Genomic DNA, 21,823 nt, shown 5'->3' with positions numbered 1-21,823 from the left:
CCGAATTAACTTCTTAAAATCTTCCCATGATTCAGTTAATAGAGGGAGGTGGACAAGATTAATAGTAGAAAAAGGGAGAGGAGAATGTGAAATGCTGTGACGTCCTCCGAATCTGTGGGGATTGTAATAACGCACTGTTTGAAAGGTACATAAATTATCGTTTTTGGTTACAGGCATACTTTTGAAAACTGGATCCGACTAGTAGAAGTATATTTGTAGAGTTTTAACTTCCTTCGTTTTCCTTCGCGGTCATGTGATATCATCGATCATATTATGCTCGAGAAGTAGATACCACTTATTTACTTGTTTCTCTGTAATCTTTATTACAAATTGAAGTCAGCAATATCTAGCAATATTTTCCTAGTTATTTTTAATAAAACAATTATCGCACTCCCGCTTGTTGGATATGGAATTATAATTCGTACTGCGCGCCTCGTTGCCTATCGATTATCTCATATTCCAAGCGCTCGCGTTAAATAATTGTTAATTAAACCCTGATAGACAAATTGGTTCTATTTTTACAGGAGCTAAAGATAGATGTTGTTCATTCAAAACATGTTTTTTTTAATGTTTTTATTGAATTTCAAAATTTTTTATGCGACAGTTCAAAAACGTGAAAGTTTTGTCTCAACTTCACAACAAAAATAAACATACGAACTTAGTAGACGAATAAGTTTAGGGAGGGCCTGGCAGGGCAGAGACAATTAACTCACACGGCACAAAGTACTTGAACGCCAATAGAAAGAATAAACGAAAAAGTGACCGATAGGATTCAAGAAAACTAATTTCAGGCGTTCACTGGTTTGATTTTCATCTCAGCTCGTTTTACGGAGTAGTAATAACCCTTCCAGTGATACCAATTCACACCGTCAGCATAAGTTGAGTGGTGACCCTTAAGATAGCGGCCGTTCAGGTTGGAATCGTGACAGCTGTTGTGCCACCAGGCTCCCTTGAATTGCGTGGCACAATTCGCGCCATCTCCGTCGTTGTCTCGATCTTTGGTGCTGAACGCCATGCCACGATGAAAAGAGAGTGAGTCACCAGCAGTTCCTAGAAAAACACACCAGAGAAGAATTTAAAAGGTACAGGGCAATGATAATATGTCTCCTAAAATAAGAAGACCTGCATGTGGTTTGGATTTTGCAGAAATAAAAACTAAAAAGGCACCTGTGCAAACGTTCAGTTAGTAATAAGAAAAAGTAATACATGTACTAGAAAAATCGAATATGAAATAAAATATGATTAAGTCGATAGTAAAGAAAAATATCTATTCCACGATGTAGTATGTTATTAATATTTGAGTATTTAGAGCAAGTTCAAAAATCAATTAAATTGGTGCAATTTTTGCCTTGAAATTTTCTTGTAAAACGAATTTGGCTAATAACAGGCAAAATTTAGGGAAAACCATCAACAGATCTGAAGTGCTAAAGAAGGCGCTTACGTATGACAGGATAATACAATTCAGTACTACATCAAATTTATTTCCATTATTTTCTAATATCTGTTTGTAGTGAATTAATTGAAATTATTGCTAAAGCTGTTGTTCAGCTACTGTGAAATAAGAATCGATTTACTAGTGTACTTTGATGAAATGGACGTTCGGAGAATTTTTCTTCCTAAAACTTTCCGCAAAAACTGCATAGTGATAAAAAAAAGCAGTAAACTTGAGCCTGTACATTAGTTCACTTGTTGCAAGAATTTCGACTAAGAATCCTTTACGGAAATGTATTGTTTTACAATCGTGAGTTTAGTTTTAAAAACGCGGTTTTGAATGTTTATGGTGAAGCTTTTTATATTTCGCCATTGAGACGTTATTTATCTTCATAGTCTTTTTTATGTTTTTTCTGATTGAGTTCCAGTTTCACCAACTCACCAATTTTTGTTTCAATTTCAGTGTGTAATGGCCGAGTATCTCAGTTTCAATCGTTGAGAGCCTTAAAAGATTTCTACTTCCATAAAAAAACCTGTTCTGATTAAATATTCCTACCACTGTATGATCCCAAACTCAGCTTGTATTTGCTCGCCTCATCACCAACGGCAAATGCGTCATACTTGGCGTAAGCTGTATTTCCGCTCCAGTCTTCAAGATCTACTCGCAGTCTGCTTCCTTCTTTTGTCAGGCGATGAATCTTGTCCAGTCCAAGCCAAAATTCACCCCTCAGATTCCCAAACCCTCGTTTGTAGTCGTCCCAGCCGCGGTAGAAATCAACCGAGCCGTCCAATCTCTTTTGAAACACAGTACACCCCCCACCGGCTGTTGTTTGGTCACAGAAAACATCAAAGGCACCGCCGTTGTCGGGGTTGATCTTGTAAACACCGCTGGTTCGTTTACCAGCTTCGTAGAGTTCAAAGCAGCTCTTGTAAACTGAAACAAGAGAATAAATTTGGGTTCAAGTTGTGTGCGAATGCGTCAAGCAAAGCTGAACAAAGAGTAATAATTGATTCAGCAGCCAATAGTCTTTTAAAAAGGTCCATTTATGTTTCTCCTGTTTTCTTTCGGGAAAGTTACAAGATGGTTTTCTCTCAAGTTGATCTACTCATACTTTCCGGTTCATATTCTTAGTTTATTCTTTTTTGTAGCCACAACATGCTGTAATGGTGAAAATTTGTTTTCAGAAATTTCAAGCTGAAGGAAGAACGAGGAGTACATAAAGATAAAATCAGCCTAAATGTATGATTTCTTTCCACATACGACAAGAATTGTGTGAAATGTTCGTCCCTCCGTTATCGGGTTAAAATCGTTGGCCTTTTCCTGGTCAGCTTTTAAAAAATATTCTGGACTCACAATGCAGGGCGTCTTTTGCTATGAAAGTAATAAATATTTTCGGAAAGTGCCTGATTTTTACCCGCCTTCGTACTTGCTATTTCTCGTGTTTCTGTCGCTTATTCATTTCTTCAGAATTCCAATGAGTTTGTTTTCAAATTTCAGGAAGAAGCCGAATTCACTTGCAAGAATTTCTGAACTTCAGATAAGTTTACCTTGTAAACTGTTGTTTAGCTAGAGGAAAAAATAGTCCTGAGAAATAAAACTTTACCGGAAGAAATTCCATTTTCTTTCTGTCGAGGCCATATTTGTCCGCATTGTTTTACATTACATATTTACATTTTTCCATTGTTTTACCGCAGGATTTCTGCGATAAAACGATGGAAACCGTTAAAGAACAGCCAATCAAAAAATTGGAATTTTTTCGATGTCCCTAGAGTCTCTCCTGGCGCCCTCCTGCTGACCAAAAAGCCTGAGGACTCTGGGTACGAGATTGCCACGGAAGTTGAGCGCTCGTCAAGAACGTCTCCTTTTATGGCACATCACCACTTTACGTGAGGAAGATGACAATGTCACTATAAAAGGGTTAATGGAAAGACCGGGTTTAAAGATGAGAGAAGTTTCCTGTCGCACCGTGCAACGGTTCCTTCATTCGAATGGCTATCGTTACTTGAATAGTAGAAAGAAGGGTGTGTTACTAAAACAGACTTCAAAAGACGTGTACAATTTGCCAAAGCAAAGAGAAAATACTACAACAAGAATGTTTGGACGAAAAAAACATCGCCTTTTACCTAGACGGGGTGAGTTTTATTCACAAATATAACCCCTACGATCAAGCACGCGCTCCCGAAGGAAAAATATGGCCTAAGCCGGAGGAAGGATTAGCTCGCGGATGTACAGCGAAGGGCGCGCACTGGGGATCAGGAGGGCGCTTAGCGAAATTTTTTGTTGAAATTAGCTACGGGAAAGGAGTTATTCTTTGTGAACAATACACCTTAAACTCCTTAAACGGGAGATATTTTAAGACACTCATTGAACGCCAGATCCAACGTACGTTTCGAGAATCGTAGATAGCTTCTAATAGACTAAGAGGAGATTTCCAGCAGAGGTCGCAAAAATGAAAAACGTAGCACACCCTCTACATATTTGATCTGACTTCATAAAATTACAGCACAATACCTATAGAACATTTTTAGGTATGATGTACTAATATATTGGTGGGACATCACGGTGCTAGGGGCCCATTTGTGACTGCTGGAGAGGTCCCTCTAAATTAAGCACATTTTTAGTACCATTATTTTATGCAAGTTCAACTCGCCATTACTCCCCCAAATTGGGCCAAGACAATTCTAAATTGGCCAAAGCATTACTTGTGCGAATATCTTTAAGTTTAATAGGGGAAACCTCTACACCGGGTTTCCATGGTAACCGTTGCTATGGTTATATTGAAATAAGGCTATTTGAACAATGTTCACTGTCATGTTCTTCTAAATGTGGGCCAAACTTAATACTACTTTTTCGATTATTCAACGTAATCAAAGAAGACAATATTTGTGAGACTGAAGTTTTATTATTTTCAAAACACAGCGTCTTCCCTGTAATTATTTCCATGCTATAAATTCTGTTGAAAATTCTGTCTGAATAAATATAGATCTTAAACAAAACCACTTCTAATAGCCTGAGGCAAGCGTCTCTTTGCATAATCGTAGCGATTCCTGCTAGCTTAAACATTACCCAGAGTGCCAAGGGGGTAATGTTCCCACAATGCAACTGGTACTTACAGGCGATGTAGTTCAGCCATCTTGGATTTTGGTTCCACGTTGTTTTCTCTTTAAGGTAAGGTTTTCACTTTGAAAACACGTTCTGTTACAGTCTATAATTAGTTTTGCTTTGCTTAGGGCAATTTATCTGAAGTACAGCACAAATTATAGAGCAATTTTTTTGTAATTGTATTTAGAAGAACGGATATTCAAACGTGTGGCCATTGAACAACTGACTTTGCATGTGTTTTCGATTCAGAGTTTGGTTGCTTCTAAATTTAGGAAAGCAGGTTTATTGATAAAATAGATTAAGGATACTTCCTGGGTTCGCGGGTGTCCTTTGAAAAAAAATTCGTACGCGCGCGAGTTTTAATAAACCTCTAACAAACTATATATCATTATAAAGCTTAATAAATGTAGTTTTCTATGAAAAATATAATTGAGCGATCTTTTCCGTTTTTAAGTGCCAGGAGCCAGTAGAACCTCGAATCGACCGATGGTCGTTCCATTGAATTAATCGGTTATCGAACGCCGCGCGAAGAACGAAATCGCTGCACAGTGTTATTCACAAGGCATCAATCGACAAGAAGGTGTCAGGCTTTTTCGAAATTCTGATTGGTTGTTTAGATATCCAGGTCTAAAGTTTGAGTAGCAAAAAATATTTGAGTCGTGTTGCGTAAACAGTCGCCAAGGGAAAAATATTTTGAAAATCAAAATTCCCTGACATCTTTTTGTTTGTCATTATTCCTCAAATCTTCTGGCCAAATTTCACGACAATCCGTCAAAACTACATACCCTATTAATTCGTTCAAAGTCGACATACTCTAGCAAAATTCAAGCGCGAGTTTTCGCTCGATAAAGGTTTGCAAGAAAAACAAGCCTCCACAGGAGATTATGACACCTCATTACGTGGCGAGCCAATCGAGCAACAGGACCCCATGGCGTCAACAACAATAGCAAAGAATTTCGCGAAAAAAGTGTCGCGTTGCAGACACGTTTTAGACTTCGCTGTTGTGATCGAGCGAGATGGGGAAAGTGGCGAAAGGAAAGCGTAAAAATCAACCAGGAAAACGGAGGAAAACCAAGGCTAACGAAACCAAAAGCGCGTCAGCGGAGAGTTTGCCAAACTGTGCACTCCTCGGAGGAGTGCACTGATAACAGAGATGAAATCTATTGGGTAGGTTGTTCGTTTTGATTGCGTGTAATGTAATTTACGCTTCAAGCTAAAGCAATTATTCATTTCGTATCAAAGGAAATGTATAATGAAAGAAAATCGCATTTTTACTGTCATTTAGGTACGATGGTGATTTCTTCGTAAGAAATCTTCAAGATAGCGTGGAGCGGAGCAAAAAGCAAGAGAAAGGGCCACGGAGAACGCGCTATCTCCAGTATTATACGTGGGTTGATAACTTCTGGTGAGTTCTGTTTCATCGGTCTAATTCTTGCTGATTTTATTCCAATGTTTCATTACAAACGCGCAGTAAAACGTTATTTGGTTTTATCTCGCTGCAGAAGAAAGAAATCGGCCCAGAGGATGCAGAATATGATATTTGATATTTTCACAGGACGCTTGCAAAGTTACCCTACAGGACTTTTGCACGGCAATCGACCTCTGTGAACTTGATCCAATAACAGTGGATTAATTTGAAGGCCGCTGCTCCAGTTCTTCGTGATCACCTTCGACAGAACCTTCAACGTCGACTGGAGTTTCTTGGTCGAACCAAGAGCCTTTGTTGCTCTCTGCAAGATCACGTTTTCGATCTTTGTTGAAACCTGTCGTTCCCTTTTTCTAAGGCCCTGGCTTCTTCCGGGATTTTATCCACATGCTCTTTTCGTTTTTTGATGACTTTTCCATGTGGGAAGCGCAAAGAATATAAAATTCGAAGTGAGAAATTTTCTGCAGGCGAGATGTAAACAAAATATGCTTATTTCTGAAATAAGAGCTCCCGGATGAAGCGTTTTCCGCGAAAATTACTCTGGGGCGTCTCGCACTAAGAAGATTATGACACCTTTTTTTTTTTTATTTACTTTTAGATGGAAATACGTTTTCTTAAATATCTCGTGCGCTTTTAAATATTTTTCAATTTTTTTTTTCAGTAAATGTTAGATAAAATCCCCAAATTCTATTTGGTCAAAAAAATGTTTTTTCCCTTTTTTACCCTATCGAACCCAGGAAGTACCCTTAATTAGATGAATCAATATATGAAGTATGACTCCATTTTACTTTCTCTTAAGATGGTTAACAATGGCTAATTGTACTTAAAGCAGTGACGAAGAAAACGAAGTGAGACTTTTGCCCCCAATAAAGAAGCCCAAACCAGGTACAGACTTCGCCAAGTGTATTATTTGTCAAGGTAAAAAGGGGTGAAAAACTAAGAAGTCCTACCGAAGCTGGATTGAGATCATTTAAAGAAGCTTTAGAGGTTAGACAAGATGAAACTTACCACAGGATTTCGTCTGCTGTTGAAAATTTGAATACATTTAATGTTGTCTGGCATGGCAAGTGTTTTCAGAGTTATACAAGCAAGAGAAGTAAAGACAGGCACGTTGATAGACCAAGTTCTAGATCGCAAGTTAGTTCAGTGGATTGGTCGCTTTGTTTATTTTGCCAGCAGAAAAACTCGAAGGGGACAACAAATTAAAACTGATGAACGTTTCAACATTTGATTCCTGCAAGGCTATAGAGGAGGCTGCAAGAGCAAGGAGTGATCAGGTCATGCTGTTGAAGATTTCAGGAGTTGACGTGATTGCTGCAGAGGCCAAGTATCATAAACAGTGCAGATCTCAATATGTCAGTAAATCTAATTTAAGGTATTCTGACTTTCGAGTTGATGGCGCGGAAGATATCTACACACAGGCATTCCAAAAAATGAGAGGGGGTATCAAACCTCAGTTGGAGGCGGGAGTAGCCCTTGACATGAAAACTCTCCTGGATTCTTATCAGGAAATTCTAGAAAGCCTTGGCTGCAAAACGGCAAAGAGCTACCAGACAGAGAGGCTAAAAATGCAGACTGCAGCAAAGCTTTCAAGAGGAAATTGTCTTTCAGAAGCTACCTGGCCCCTCGAAGCCAGAGTTGGTTTATTCTAGCTCCATTTCTTTGCAGGATGTCATCAGTTCAGCCTCTAAGAAAACCTGCAATTTGAGTAAGATGCCAGCACCTTCTGAAGATGAGTCCTCAAACAGCCAGGGTCAGAATGATGTCAGTTCTATATTACTGAGATCAAGCATAAAGAATGAAAGCAAAAGTATAGGGTTTCAACCCGTTGATGTGGAGGACATCAGTGCTCGTGAAGTAAAGAGTTCAGCGCCTAAAGATCTCTACAAATTTCTCTGTTTGATGATCTCAAATCCAGATAAAGTCGACGAGTCGGCTCCGACTGCTTCTAATGCTGCGGATGAGCGACATATTTTGGCAATTGCCCAAGATCTTATATACGCCACGACTCATGGTCGCGTGAAGACACCTAAGCACGTTGGATTGGCTATGTCTGTCCGGCATATGACAGGCTCGAAGTGCCTGGTAACGATGCTAAATAGATTTGGTCATTACTGCTCTTACGATGACATAGAAGTTGTTGATACTAGCTTGGCATTAGGTATTATAGCCAGCTCAGAGAATTTGGGTACCGTTGTTCCGTCTAACATCACAACTGGAGTGTTCGTTCAGGTAGCAGGATACAATAAGCAAACCACCCATGCCACTACACTTGTCCTGTATCAACGACAGCAATACGGGTCGAAACGTCCAGTTCGTTCTGCCCATTCTGAGAAAGGGCGATCACTTAACACCCCAGATGCAAATCCACACCTGTTAGAGTTTGGTGCCTGTGGCAAGCGACCTGCAGTAACCCTTTACAAAGACAAAGTGGAAGAAGTGTGGTTTAAGTCTTCAAGCTCTTTCCGTACTGCTACAATTCAGATGGACCTTGGTTGGTTGTTAACACGCCTGTGTACCCACTAGTTGTTTAGTGAAGATCTAGGTTACCGCAAAAGCCCAGCTCATCAGCCCCTACCAAGCTGGAGTGGATTAAATGCAAAGATCGCAAGTGAGCCTCCACCCTTGACCTCGGTTGGTTATTGTCCAATGATCAATGGTTCACCGACTGAATACAGCACAGTCTACACTGCCATGAAGAACGTTCAAACTATGATGGAAGCACTGGACCAAAGGCACAGTGTAATTACGTTTGACCTTGCAATCTATATGAAGGCCAAAGAGATTCAGTGGCGAAGACCTGAAGAATTCAAGAACACAGTAATCCGAATGGGAGGTTTTCACATAGCTCTTAACTTTCTTTCAGTTATTGGAAAGATTTTCCAGGACAGTGGCATTGAAGACCTGCTAATAGAATCTGGTGTACATGGATGGCATCCATGCTGTTGAAAGGGAAGTCATACAACAGAGGCTTACGTGCACATAAGCTTGTTCTCGAAGCACTACTGAGACTGTAGTGGCAAGCATTCGGAGCTTGGATGGAAGCCGGGAACATCGAACTGCCAACAATTTATCAACGCCAGTGTTTGGCATTGATAAACTGTTGTCAAAGAACAAGCAATGATGCAACCTCTCTGAAAACCTCATTCGATCTGCTCTGCGACAAACTTCCACGCCTTCAACAGCCCTTTGCAAGATTCTGCCAACAAGCCAGTCAGCAGTCAAAGCTATTCCAATTCTGGATTGTGTTTATTGACATTGTTCTATTGCTGTTGCGCTTCATTCGGGCTGAACGAGAGGGATCATGGGAACTTCATTTGAATGCTGTTGCAGAAATGTTACCGTACTTTTTTGCCATGGATCGCATCAACTATTCAAGGTATGTTGGCAAACGATTTATTCTGATTTTCCTTATTCAATAGAGATATTTTAACTTCATTGTTTTGTCAGATAAACTATAAATTGTGAACCATCATGACAGAACAATAATCCAATTTCAATATATTACAATTCAAGTTACAAGTCATCGCTACGAGGCTTAGAGGTTTAGTTAAGGATTTATATAGTTTTATTCCCCTAAGCCTCGAAATGATGCCTATTGTTAAAAACTGAATTTCAATATATCTGAATTGGGATAATATGGGATATAATCTTCGTCACACGCATTAATAAAATACGTTTGTTGTTAGTGTCTGCCGAAGCGCATTTGCGATTTGTTAATTTTCTAACGTTATCCCCTTTGACGTGTCTCCTAGTTATGATCTCTTGCTCTTTTCAATTGCAGGTAGCTCCCAATCTACTTGGCAGATATGCATTTGCTTCCCACTCACGCTCCAGAAGTTCACGAAGAGTTCCTAAACGGCAACCATCCAGTATGTAGATTTAGTCAACGTTTCTGCCAAGTTTGGACCGACATGGCCTTGGAACAAACCATCAACCTCGACAGCAAGACTAGAGGAGGTATTGTTGACTTAACACAAAATGCTTCTGCATTAGACAGATGGTTTCTAACTAGTCACAAGAGGGCTGAGATTACTTCTGCAACCAAGCAACTTTGCAACCTTGAAGACTCTGACAAGATTGGAACACACAAGGAGGCAGGTTCTCAGAGAGTAAAGAGGAATAGAGCTGATGTTCAGAAGCTGATCAACACCATTGCTACTACCACGTCAAACCCTTTTGATTTGAGTGAGGCATCGAAAGAAGATCCAATTCCTCTGCGAAACATCGCCACTTGCGTAGTTATGCCAAACGATTCTGCAACGCAGCTCATTGACTGTTTCAAGACAGGAACAGAAGAAGCAAAGAAGTTTACCATGCAAAGAATGGACAGTTGTGAGGTATCTTTTTGGAGCAAGATATCGAAAGTCAATGTGAAAACATTTGCCTCTATGGCAAAAACCAGTCACATCATGTGCACAGACGGAATTTGTTCGGTAGACTTCTGATTGCTGCAAAGTGTCGTGATGTTGATGTGAAAGAGGTCCTGAGCTATGAACTGTCAACTGTGCCCTTTGCATTGGCACAAGCAGATGGTGCTTTGCGGAAAACGACAAAAAGTTCTCTAATAACCGAGGTTGAACAAGAGTGTCAGGCACAGGGAAGACTTCCTGAAAGTACCCTTTCAACAGCATTCATTTTGATGCAATGGCTCTTATCCAGATGTTGAAGTCTGCAGGTTGCCGCACATTCGGAGACCTCGCTGAAAGGTACTTTACTTTACTCTTCACACCTCTACGGCAAGGTCAGTGTATAAGGGTGGATGTTGTCTTTGACCGCTACGATGTTCGAGAGTCCATAAAGGAAAACGAAAGATTGAGGAGGGGGTCAAGCAGAGCACTTGGGATCCAAATCACAAACAAGCACACACCGGTTCCAAAGCGATGGGGAAAGTTCATCAGCAACCAGAATAACACGGTTAACCTTTCCAGATTTCTTTGCCAAAAATGGTGCTGTTTGGGTGAACAACATTTACTTCCGGGTCAAGAAATGGTGATTGGAGGTGGCTTTAAAGATCCAACAGATGCAGTTGTTGTAACCTGTGGACGCACGGATCCCCTTGCAGAGCTAAGATCAGACCACGAAGAAGCTGACACAAGGATGATCCTTCATGCTTGGAAAGCTTCTTCCACTAAAGACAGGATTGTCATCCAGTCCCCTGATACAGACGTTGCTGTATTAGCTATCCATGCATTCCAGATGATACAATGTGATGAAATTTGGTTCAAGACTGACGTCAAGGATAAGGTTAGCTTCATCCCTGTCCATCTTATTGCTGAGAAGCTTGGAGGGAGTGTCTGCGCATCGATGCCAGCGTTCCATGCTTTAACTGGTTGTGATTCTACAAGTGGGTTGTTTCAAATTGGCAAAAAGAAAGCATGGAAGGCATCTGTCAAAGATTCCAGTCTCCATAACAGCGTTGGCAACCTGGGCAGTCAGATCCCACCACCGGCATGCACTGTTGAAGCCTGTGAGAGGTTTATTTGTTCCCTTTATACAACCAACAGGAAGGCAGGAGTAACAGCATACGATGTACGTTATTGGATGTTCTGCCAAAAGCATCAAAGAAGTGAAGGTTTACCGCCAACAAGCAACAGTTTGCGACACCACGTTAAAAGGGCTAACTACCAGGCTTGTGTATGGAAACGCTGCTTGAATGCAACTCAACAACTCCCGTCACCGGTCAACAACGGTTGGAAGAAAGTGGACGGTGTATTGGAGCCACTGCTTAAGACCAAGGATCCAGCACCGAAAGGGCTACTTGAACTAACGACATGCAGATGCACCAAATCTTTCTGCAGAAGGGATGACTTGTGTCCTTGCAAAACCCATGAGATGCCCTGTACCGAAGCGTGCCTTTGTATGAATGATGAAAGTTGCCAAAATCCTGACAAGCCAATTAATGTAATATCTGGAAGCAGTGAAGACGAACTAACAGATGCTGATGACAGTTAGGCTCTAGAGTTGAACTGTAGTAACTGTCATAGTACGGATTTGAGTTTCGGTATTACAACTATGGCATTCAATATCCGCCAAATTTCAACTTTTGAATTTTGCTTGTACTTTAAGCGTTCGGCATTGTAGTTTTATAAATTGTACCTACATGTGCAGTTGGACATTCAAGTTTTCAATTTGTTCACTCCTTCTGACATTTTGCAATGTATCTTCAAAACCAAAGGCGGTTTCATTATGGAATGAAAACGAACAAAAAGTTGGTAAAAACATAGTCTGTTATTTGCTTTCACTTAAAGGGACGTCTTGGCAATGGTCACCATCAAACATTGGTTACAGTTTGTCAACATAGTAAAAGGTGACTGTGAGAAAAAAGTGAAAAATTAAAGTATCAGTGTAATTTTGAACAATTTTGACCATTATCAATGTAGCAAACAGCACTTGTTTAGGGTAAAATGAATGCCGTGTTTTGAAATGAGTAACACTTTAATGTTACGAATATTGTTTTTCTTAGATTGCCTTGAATGATTGAAAAAGTAGTGATAAGTTTGGCCTACATTTGAAAACATCTGAAAGTAAACGTCGCTTAAATAGCCTCAATTTAATAGTACCATAGCAACGGTTACTATGGAAACCCGATTTAGAGGTTTCACCTATTAAATTTAAAAATATTCGCCCTAGTAATGCTTTGGCCAATTTTGAATAGTCTGGGCCCAATTTGAAGGGAGTTATGTCGAGTTGAACTTGCATAAAATAATGGTACTTAATGGACCTTACCAGCACTCACAAATAGGCCCCTAGCACAATGATGTCCCACCAATACATAAGTACATCATACCTTAAAATGCTCTATAGGTATTGTGGTATAATTTTATGATATCAGACCAAATATGTAGAGGGTGTGCTACGACTTGATTTTTCAGGGCTCTACCTCCTAGAATATAAGTTGTTTATTCAAGATGGCTGTCTCGTGACTATTGACTGCGCTCGGGTTTCAGAGAAACTCCAGATAAATAACAATTCCAGAACATTTCTAGATTTAAAGGTATCCTAATTTACACCCCTCTCATTTTTGTATTATACATTTACACTAGTCATTCAGTTATAGTATGAAGAAATAAGTAACGAAAAATAAAAGCATGTTTTTATACCCATCAATTACCATCACGTGAAATAAATTTAAAGCCTTATTAGAAGACATTACCCAAGATCGGTTCAAACAGTTTCTCAACGTGAAATTAAGCGTAAAAAATTGTTACACTTCGAATACAACCTAACTTTGTTAAAACATATTTTTTCTTAGGTTATCTACTTTCTTACTTTACGTGATCGTTAAATTCGGCCAAAAATTGCTGCATTTTGCGATTTAACCAGGGGATTAAAACCTGGCAAAAAACAAAGACCAAAAAGAGACTACCAAAGTCTTACCTGAACAAGAGCGTGCGTCACCAGTGAACCCTGGGTTACAGATGCAATTAAAGGATCCATGGGTATTCAGGCAGAATGCATTTTTGCTGCAGTCGTGGATGCCTTTAGTGCATTCATCAATATCTAAAAAAATAAGAAAGGACAAAAAAGTGATTTAACCGTTTCGACAAAGAATAAATGCAACTTGTTTAATAATTGGAATAGCCAATTAATTTTTTTTTGTTGAAGGGTTACCACAAATTTCTCAACGCCAAATTTACCTTAAGACAATAAACTCGAAAAACAAATAGAACGGCAAACTGTACCTAAACATGATCGTCCATCACCAGTGAGCCCCTGCTTACAGGTGCAATTGAAAGATCCAGGGGTATTGACACAGGATGCATTACTGCTGCAGTCGTGGATGCCTTTTGTGCATTCATTGATATCTGAAAAATGTAAAATTACAGAATCGAGATTAAACCGCTTGGACAAGGATTAAATGGAACCGGTTTTACAACTGGAATAGCTAATTGCTTTTTTCCTGAAGGGTAAGCACATCGTTCTAAACTTCAATATTACTTTAACACTATAATCTAGAGAGACGAGTAGAACGGCAAATTGTACCTAAACATAATCGTCCATCGCCAATGAACCCTGGCTTACAGTTGCAATTGAAGGATCCAGGCGTATTGACACAGGATGCATTTTTGCTGCAGTCGTGGATGCCTGGTCTGCATTCACTGATATCTGAAAAATGTAAATAAACAGAATCGAGATTAAACTGCTTGGAAAAGGATTTTAAAATGGAACCGGTTTTACAACTGAAATAGCTAATTGCCTTTACCTGAAGGTTTACCACAAAGTGCTAATTTACCTTTACACAATCAACAAGGGAAATGAATAGAACGGCAAATTGTACCTTAACATAATTGTCCGTCACCAGAGAACCCTGGCTTACAGGTGCAATTGAAAGATCCAGCAGTATTGACACAGGATGCATTTTTGCTGCAGTTATGGATGTCTTTTGTGCATTCATCGATATCTAGCAAAATATAAAATGACAAAAAAGAGATTAAACCGCTTGAAAGGGGAATAAATGGAAGTTGTCTTGTATTTGGAACAGCTAATTAATTATACATATGTCAAACTCAAGCCTTCAGCTTCACTGCAGCTCATAAATATGCTAATACATTTCCACTAATACAACCTTGATTCGAAATAAGCAAATTTCTAGAGATCGTTCAATTCACTTTTGGATAAAGATTCCTAAAATCTTTTAGATCTAACAACATTTCCGCAATTTTCTCTCTCTTAAATGCGTTCTCTGATTCCTAAATACAATTAGAAGTTAGACAAATTCCAGTCAGCCTTAAAATCTAGTTTTAATATGAAGCTGGGAATTCTATGTGAACAAAAACAACTTGCATGAGTCCAAGTGTAATATAGTTTGAGTCACTTAAGAACAATAAGGAAATGTATCAAAACAGTCATTCAATATCATATTTTGTCACATGACAGTAATGAATTTACCTATTTCACAGTTCTCTCCTGTAAATCCGGCTGCACACTCACAAAGATATTTCTTGTCTGTATACCCCATAAGACATGTGCCATTGTTAAGGCAAGGGTTAGTGCAGCAAAGATTCTGATGAGGAAGCAAAGGAAGAGTAAAATATATAATTTTCCTATCATAGTGGATGCGACGACTCTTCAAGTAGTAGCCGTTCTTTGTTTTATTTTTCTGTATTTTTCGTGTCGGTCATCCACTCCAGACCGGTTTCCACACTTCGGATTTCAATCGTTCGTAACTAGGTGACTTTGGCATGGTGCTACTGATTAGATTCTATGTCGGAAATCCTGAAAGCATTGCGGTGAAGTAGAAAGCTAATAGTTGTCTGCCTTGGTCGGAAAAGCCGAACGTTTGGGAAGACCGCCTACAGTAAAAAGTTCATTTCCACACTTATGGTTGTATTTTAACATTTTGAGAGCTGAAGTGAATTTCCAATAGACTGTTTATAAATCAAAATCAGGTCCTTGCTATCAGATACTGAGCTTGGGCCGCCTCTGGTCAGACACTGAAATTCTTGGGAAAAAATAGACCCTTTACTGGCGAGAAAAGTAGAGGGGAGAACTAATCCCGTTAGAGACTTAAACGAGTCAATTAGTCCCTTCTCGCGTGGGGATAGGTAACCAATATGTCACCGGAAACATTGAAGCGTTTTCTCGTTGTCATTGTCATCACATTTAGACTTCATACCTCTGTGCCTCTATATGTCCAACCAGGTCTTGGCCTAAGATCTTCCGGGTGTTGCAAGTGATTTGAATCACTCAGTTCACAGATAACCTTATCTTGACTTGTTGGACCAATGTTGACCGACACACATTTCCTCTCCATGACACATCGATGTTCACATGGTGTGTATATTCCCATGGTAAGGTTTATAAACACGTGACCTTCGAGGTATTGGCCAGTTTCTGGTGAGAGAAACTTCACTCGCCGGCAGCCATCTACGAAGAAAAATGAAATTCCAAATAGACCTTGAGAATATAAATATCGCATCTTCTATACCAGTAATTGTCCCTGTAATGCAAACTGAAAAAGCATACACGCTTTTATCGCCACCGTGAACAGCTCAGTGTAAAGTAAACGACAGATTTAAATATGTTGACGAATGTACTATGAATGTGCGATAAGGAGATTGCTTCAACTTATCTCATAAACAACAAAAACAAAGATCGACAGGAACTCAGTGAGTTTACAAGCTATTATTTGAAACATTCCTTTGTTTGGCGCCTTTGATTTTCTGTCATTCACCTCCAATTTGAATCTACCTCTTATGTTGTCGTAGCGGGTATGTTAAAAGTTTCCTTTGATCGATGGAATCCGCAATCACCTGCGTGAAGAAAGGTTCGAAATCGTGGTGCTAAATTGTCTCAAAATTTGACCAAAGATTGATGTGATGAACGGTCTGTGTCCTGCTATGACTGCATGGTGTTTGATGAATTTTGCGTCTGTTATGTCTTGTTTGGCATTTTTATGAATCTAAGGTTTTGATCCGTAGACACCAACTTCAAAATTGACTAAGATCTGATAAAGTGTGTTGCTGTATTCGCACGCATTGTTCTGAAAAAGTCCATGCATGTGATGGCTCAGAACGCAACATTACGCCGATTTACCGTTAAATCTGAAGAACGGTTAACTTCAAGGAATGAACGTAAAAGTATGGTCTCATTTCAGCTTATAAACAACGTGGGAGCGCCTTGAACGAAATTTACGGCTTTAAGTAAGCCAAGTTTCCTGCATGAGATACGTTGATATTGAGCTTTATAATAAAAATGAAAAGGTCTTCAACGTAGCATAAAATACGGTGTTAAAGATACAGAATATTTTGATCTATACAGGTTACAAAATTTTGTCCTCGGTCAGTGGCCGTTTTGTGCTTATGCTCAGTGATATAATACTCTGAGCTTACACCATGTTTTTCATTTTACTTTTCAATTCTTTAATACGATTAATACTTCTAATAAGACATTTTTTCTATTTGTTCTTCAACAAAGTGAATTATTAAGTCAATGCGGACAAAATGTATTTCGAAAATTTGTTTTGTCTTTGAAATATAAAACATACCGAATTTCAGCGCATCTGTGTCAGATACTTAAACTCCTTTTAAAACAGAGGAGAAAATTTGGGAGAAAAAAGGCAAAAGATAAATGGTTGTGTTTCTCCGTTTGTGTTGATCCAAACTATTTATCTTCATCAATTAAGTGTTGAACCGAATAAGCTGACTTCAGCCTAAACAAACGTAGCGCAAAAATCATCTTGATAAAACGTTTAACAACACAGTGCCGATATAATCATGAACCACCAGCACAAACGACCCATTGTAGTGCTATCTATTTACATAAATGTAGTGTAATATGAAAAAGTGAGACTTTTTGGGAGGCCGGAACATTTTCTCATTTTGAGCCGAGCGTTTTAAGATATTGTCATCTGCTACATTCTTGCATTTTGTAGATAATGTTTCTTTGCTGGGTCTAGGAGGTTCAATTCTTTCCTTAACTTAAACCAGAGTACTAGCGGTGTGCGAATAGTTGTAAGGAGACAATTTTATCTTAAATAAACAGCCAAATTGGTCAAAAGACGGGTACAAATGTATTTTTAATGGGCAGCTGTAAACTTCCTACTTTATGTTAGTTTCTACACCTTTTATTCAGACACAAAAAATAAAATAAAACTGAAGAAAAATCCCTTCTTGCTGTCTATAGAAGTAAAAACTTTCTTGAAGGTAAGCGGAACACATTTTTATTTTTGTCCCCACTGTAACAACAAGCTGCATAGTTTTCTTAATCAACCTATCGGTTTCACGAGTGTCTTCAGGGAAATCTTGTGTACGCACGCTGCTTTCGATAATTCAATTCAATTCAATTTTATTCACACTTATTACAACGAAATACAATATAATTTATAGTAAGAAAAAAAAATTAAACGTGCAAAGCAATTTATCTACTGATTATACATTCTACGGAGGAAGTGCGTAGTGGCCAAAGGAGCAAGGCTTTCGTGTTGGCCACTACCTCTGTGCAGTTAAATAGAATAGGGGGAAGTAGAATTTATAATACTGGTTAAAGAGCTCTGCTAGTTAAATTAGACTTAGGAGTGGAAACTACAACAGTAAGGAAAAAAGTGTTAAAATAAAATAAAACCACGGAAAACTATATATCACTGTAAAGCTGGTAAATTGAAGTTTGCGAAAATATCAGCATCTTTTTTTTGGATAAACAAGCTTCCTAGGCTTGCAAATTCAATACTAGCGACGTGTACTTAACTGAATTACCCACTCTCACGTAAAGGCGCACAACCAAACAAACTGCACAATATCATTCAGGAGATAATAGGGTAACAACGTGTGTCAGGCTTTTTCGTTATCCCTATTGGTTTATGAGAAAACCCATCCAACACAAAGAAGTATTCCCTGCGAAGTTCTATTATTTACATTCGCGTGAAGGCTATGGGAAGGGTTATGGGAAAAGTTAAGTCTGGTGCGAGAACGCCACCGGCTAAATCAATACATCAATCGGTTTTGCGAGCTGAAGGTCGCTGCTAATTTTTGAGCCGGTCAACAACAGCGAAAGTGGCTGGATCGTCGCCGGCATCTTCGAATTCGGACTCCGAAGGAGAAGCGCTGGTATTGGAATCTCCACTGTCTGGTAGTTTGTTAATGAATTCCTCAGCTGCCGAGGCAGTTATTTTCATTCGACTCGCCCCAATATCTTTCGACGAGAATGGTTTTGAAACGACATCGGCCTGGTTGTACCACGAACCTTTACTGCTCGCTGCCAGCTGAAGTGTTTTTGGTCGCCTTCTTTGGCCCCGGTTTTTTCTTTATTTTCACCCAAGGCGACTTTTTTCACTTCGTTCATTTCAAATCCAAAACGGAACGTTGACTCACTGTAAAATTCAGTATAAAACGTCTTGACATGCGATGAACACGATGTAAACAAAATATGCAAACCATCCGGTAATTCGAGATCGCGGGTAAACTTTGCCGCGAAAAAAGAAATGCCAATACAGCCCCGTATAAATTGGATTATGGCACCCTCACTCGTTCACCGCTATTCCTACAAAACTTTTTTTTCCAGATAGCCCGCGTTCTTTTCAAGATTTCAAACGACCGTTTTCATTAGACCCTGCATTCCTTACTTGTTTCAGCAATTACCCAAAAAAGTTTATTTAAGAAAAAATTCGAAATTTCTTACCTATGAGTAACCTTAAGGACTGAAATTTTTGCCATATTTACAACAAGATAACAATGAAAACTCTGTCGCATCAAAAATAAACCAAAGACTGTAGATTTAGTGACCCCTTGTATTTAGTTCTTAAAGTTAACTAACGATAAAATTGTGTCAAAATTTTTTTCCTAACCTTGTTGGGCATCAGTGTTGTATTGCAGCCAAGCTCCCCAAAGAAAACAGAGGAATAGGAAATCAAGAATGGAGAAGTAACAAACTGCCATACTTGAGCAAGGACCAATTTGATCCTGAACTATAATTCACTGTGTGTAGTCTTGGTCAATATGAGACCAAGAAAGATATGGATGGTTTCCTCAGCAAGAAACAGCCGGTTTTCACCTGCAAATTCAGAATTAAGACCATGGATCACTCCTATTGGCTGTAGAAAGGCACTTGTATATATTGCCCTAAATTTTGAAAAGTAGTCCATTAAATGTTAAAACAGGAAGTCTTAACAGTATGGGGGCGACATCAATAATGCAGGCAATTAACTGGTGTAGTGCAATTGACAATGGCGCGATAACTAATGTGTGACAGCAGCTGACCATTGCGGTGCAAAATTGGTAAATTCTGCACTGTCATTCTTACGAATATTGAAAAGAGTTTCTGATAACTGAAAACGCAAACAGAGACAAATTAACTGACTAGTAGATTCTGCAATTACTCATGAAAAAATTAATGTTAAACTGTAAATGAACCTGTTAAAGCATTTCTAAGTAACCTTTATGTTCCTACATTATCGGAGGAGCAAAAACAATTTTGCGAAAGCAAAATATCTCTTGAGGAATTAAAAACCGTCCTGGATAGCTTTCAAAATAACAAGTCGCCAGGCAATGATGGAATTCCAATTGAATTTTATAAAGTCTGTTGGGATCTTATTAGCGACTCTTTTATAGAATGTGTAAAAGAGTCTTACAATTGCGGCGAAATGTCCAGCTCTCAAAGGAAAGCGTTCATCACGTTAATTGAAAAACAAGGCAAAGATCGAACACTTATTGAAAACTGTAGGCCCATTTCTCTCATTAATGTTGACGCCAAAATTACCTCAAAGGTAATCAAGCAAGAATTAAAAAAGGGTTGCCAAGCATTATCCACCACAATTAAACAGGTTATGTTAATGATCGCTTTATTTGTGAGACAGTTAGATCGATTTTTGATAAAATGGAATTTACAGATAGCGAAAACATCCCCGGCATTCTGACTTTTATTGAATTTAAAAAAGCTTTTGACACTTTAAAAGGAAATTATCTCTTCAATTTTATTGAAGCATTCAATTTTGGCTCGGACTTTATACATTATGTGAAAATGTTCTACACAAATATTGAGAGCTGCGTTATTAATAATGGATCCGCTTCGGATTATTTCAGGCTGGAGCGGGGTGTCAGACAAGGAGATCCGCTCTCCCCCTACCTATTTCTTCTTGCAATTGAGACGTTAGCAATTGCTATTCGCAAAAATGAAGAAATTAAAGGAATAAAAATTGGATAGGAGGAAACCAAACTTCTCCAATATGAGGATCATACAACGGCGGCTCTTTCGGATCTAAATTCGGCACAATATTTATTCCAGCAGCTTGAGTTTTTTAAATCGCTAAGCGGCTAGAGATTAACAACTCAAAAACTGAGGGCTTTTTGAATGGGTCTCTTAAAGGAAACGGCATAAAACCACTTGGGATAAAATTGCCAAGTGAACCAATTAAAGCCTTAGGCGTATTCTTCACTTACGATCGGAGACCTGACTCTATGGGAAGAACGTCCAAGATAAAGTTGATAGTATGAAGAAGCTTACCAATATTTGGTCTACTAGAGGGCTCTCTGTGTATGGGAAAGTAGCTATTATTAAATCCTGGCTGATTTCTAAATTGGTCTACACGTCATCATTACTTCCAACTCCTTCCCATGTTATCAAAAAAGTTAATCATATAATTAATAATTTCTTATGGCATGGAAAAGACAAGGTTACGAGGCTGTCTACCATCAATAATTACGAAGCAGGTGGTACAAAAATGATAGATATAGACAGCTTGATTAAAGCTTTGAGACTTGCCTGGTTAAAGCGAATCTTCAGTAATAATAGAGCCACATAGAAAGCCTACTTTATGCTCCTCTTAAAAGAGTCAGGAGGCCTTTTAATTTTCAGCTGCAATTATAACATCGAAGACCTATCCATAAAATCACTTTTTTCTTACAGAGAACTGTTACAGTGGGTGTCACGATTCTGCAGCTGTGATTTTGCAGACAAGAAAGACTGGTGTTCCGTCATCTGGAATAATAAGTATATAAAAATAAATGGCAAACAGTTTTTTATCAGACATTTTTTGATTTCGAAATATGTTGTGTTAGTGATCTTTTACTTATCCTTAGCAACATCGAATCCTACAACGTAATAAATAAGAAACTAAAAAATTAATGTTCTTACGTGGTTTGGACTCAGACCTCTCAGTTTAAAGAAGATTTGTGGCCCCACTAAAGGTGTTCCTTCCTTCAAGCATAATGGAAATATTTTTGACATCACGCAAAAAAAAATCGAAAGATTATTATTGCTTGATTATTGGCAATTAAACCCAACTTCCAAAAAATGCACATAAACATAAACACGAATTTAAATTATCCGAAGATGACTTGGAACTTGCTTACACTCTCCCCCATAAAGTGGCCCTTGAACCTTATGCTAATGCCTTTCAGTACAAGGTCTTACATTCGATACTTTAT

At 38.8% G+C, this 21,823-nt stretch overlaps 2 protein-coding genes and 1 pseudogene across 3 annotated transcripts; 1 reads left to right on the top strand and 2 right to left on the bottom strand.

The window, feature by feature from the left end:
- Positions 1-630: 630 nt before the first annotated feature.
- On the bottom strand, positions 631-19,391 carry LOC146476169 (microfibril-associated glycoprotein 4-like; annotated as a pseudogene). Its single transcript, XR_014865654.1, has 6 exons — positions 19,246-19,391; positions 15,580-15,830; positions 14,853-14,967; positions 14,230-14,364; positions 1,988-2,365; positions 631-1,050 (listed from the first exon to the last, which is right to left on the bottom strand). The product of XR_014865654.1 is annotated as a microfibril-associated glycoprotein 4-like (transcript).
- Positions 10,947-12,140, top strand: LOC146476171 (uncharacterized). Its single transcript, XM_085114716.1, has one exon. It carries the CDS (start codon positions 10,950-10,952, stop codon positions 11,913-11,915), a length of 966 nt encoding a protein of 321 aa, XP_084970842.1. The 5' UTR covers positions 10,947-10,949; the 3' UTR covers positions 11,916-12,140.
- Positions 12,246-14,027, bottom strand: LOC146476170 (uncharacterized). The gene is made up of 4 exons (XM_085114665.1): positions 13,976-14,027; positions 13,646-13,768; positions 13,341-13,463; positions 12,246-12,274 (listed from the first exon to the last, which is right to left on the bottom strand). The coding sequence occupies exons 1-4, from the start codon at positions 14,025-14,027 to the stop codon at positions 12,246-12,248; spliced, it is 327 nt and encodes a 108-aa protein (XP_084970791.1).
- Positions 19,392-21,823: the final 2,432 nt, after the last annotated feature.

This window comes from Pavona decussata, unplaced genomic scaffold, assembly GCF_977016875.1.
Source record: "Pavona decussata unplaced genomic scaffold, jaPavDecu1.1 SCAFFOLD_78, whole genome shotgun sequence".
Lineage (NCBI taxonomy): Eukaryota > Metazoa > Cnidaria > Anthozoa > Scleractinia > Agariciidae > Pavona > Pavona decussata.
The sequence above is the reverse complement of the archived record's forward strand: the minus strand, read 5'-3'. Positions and strand labels throughout refer to the sequence as shown.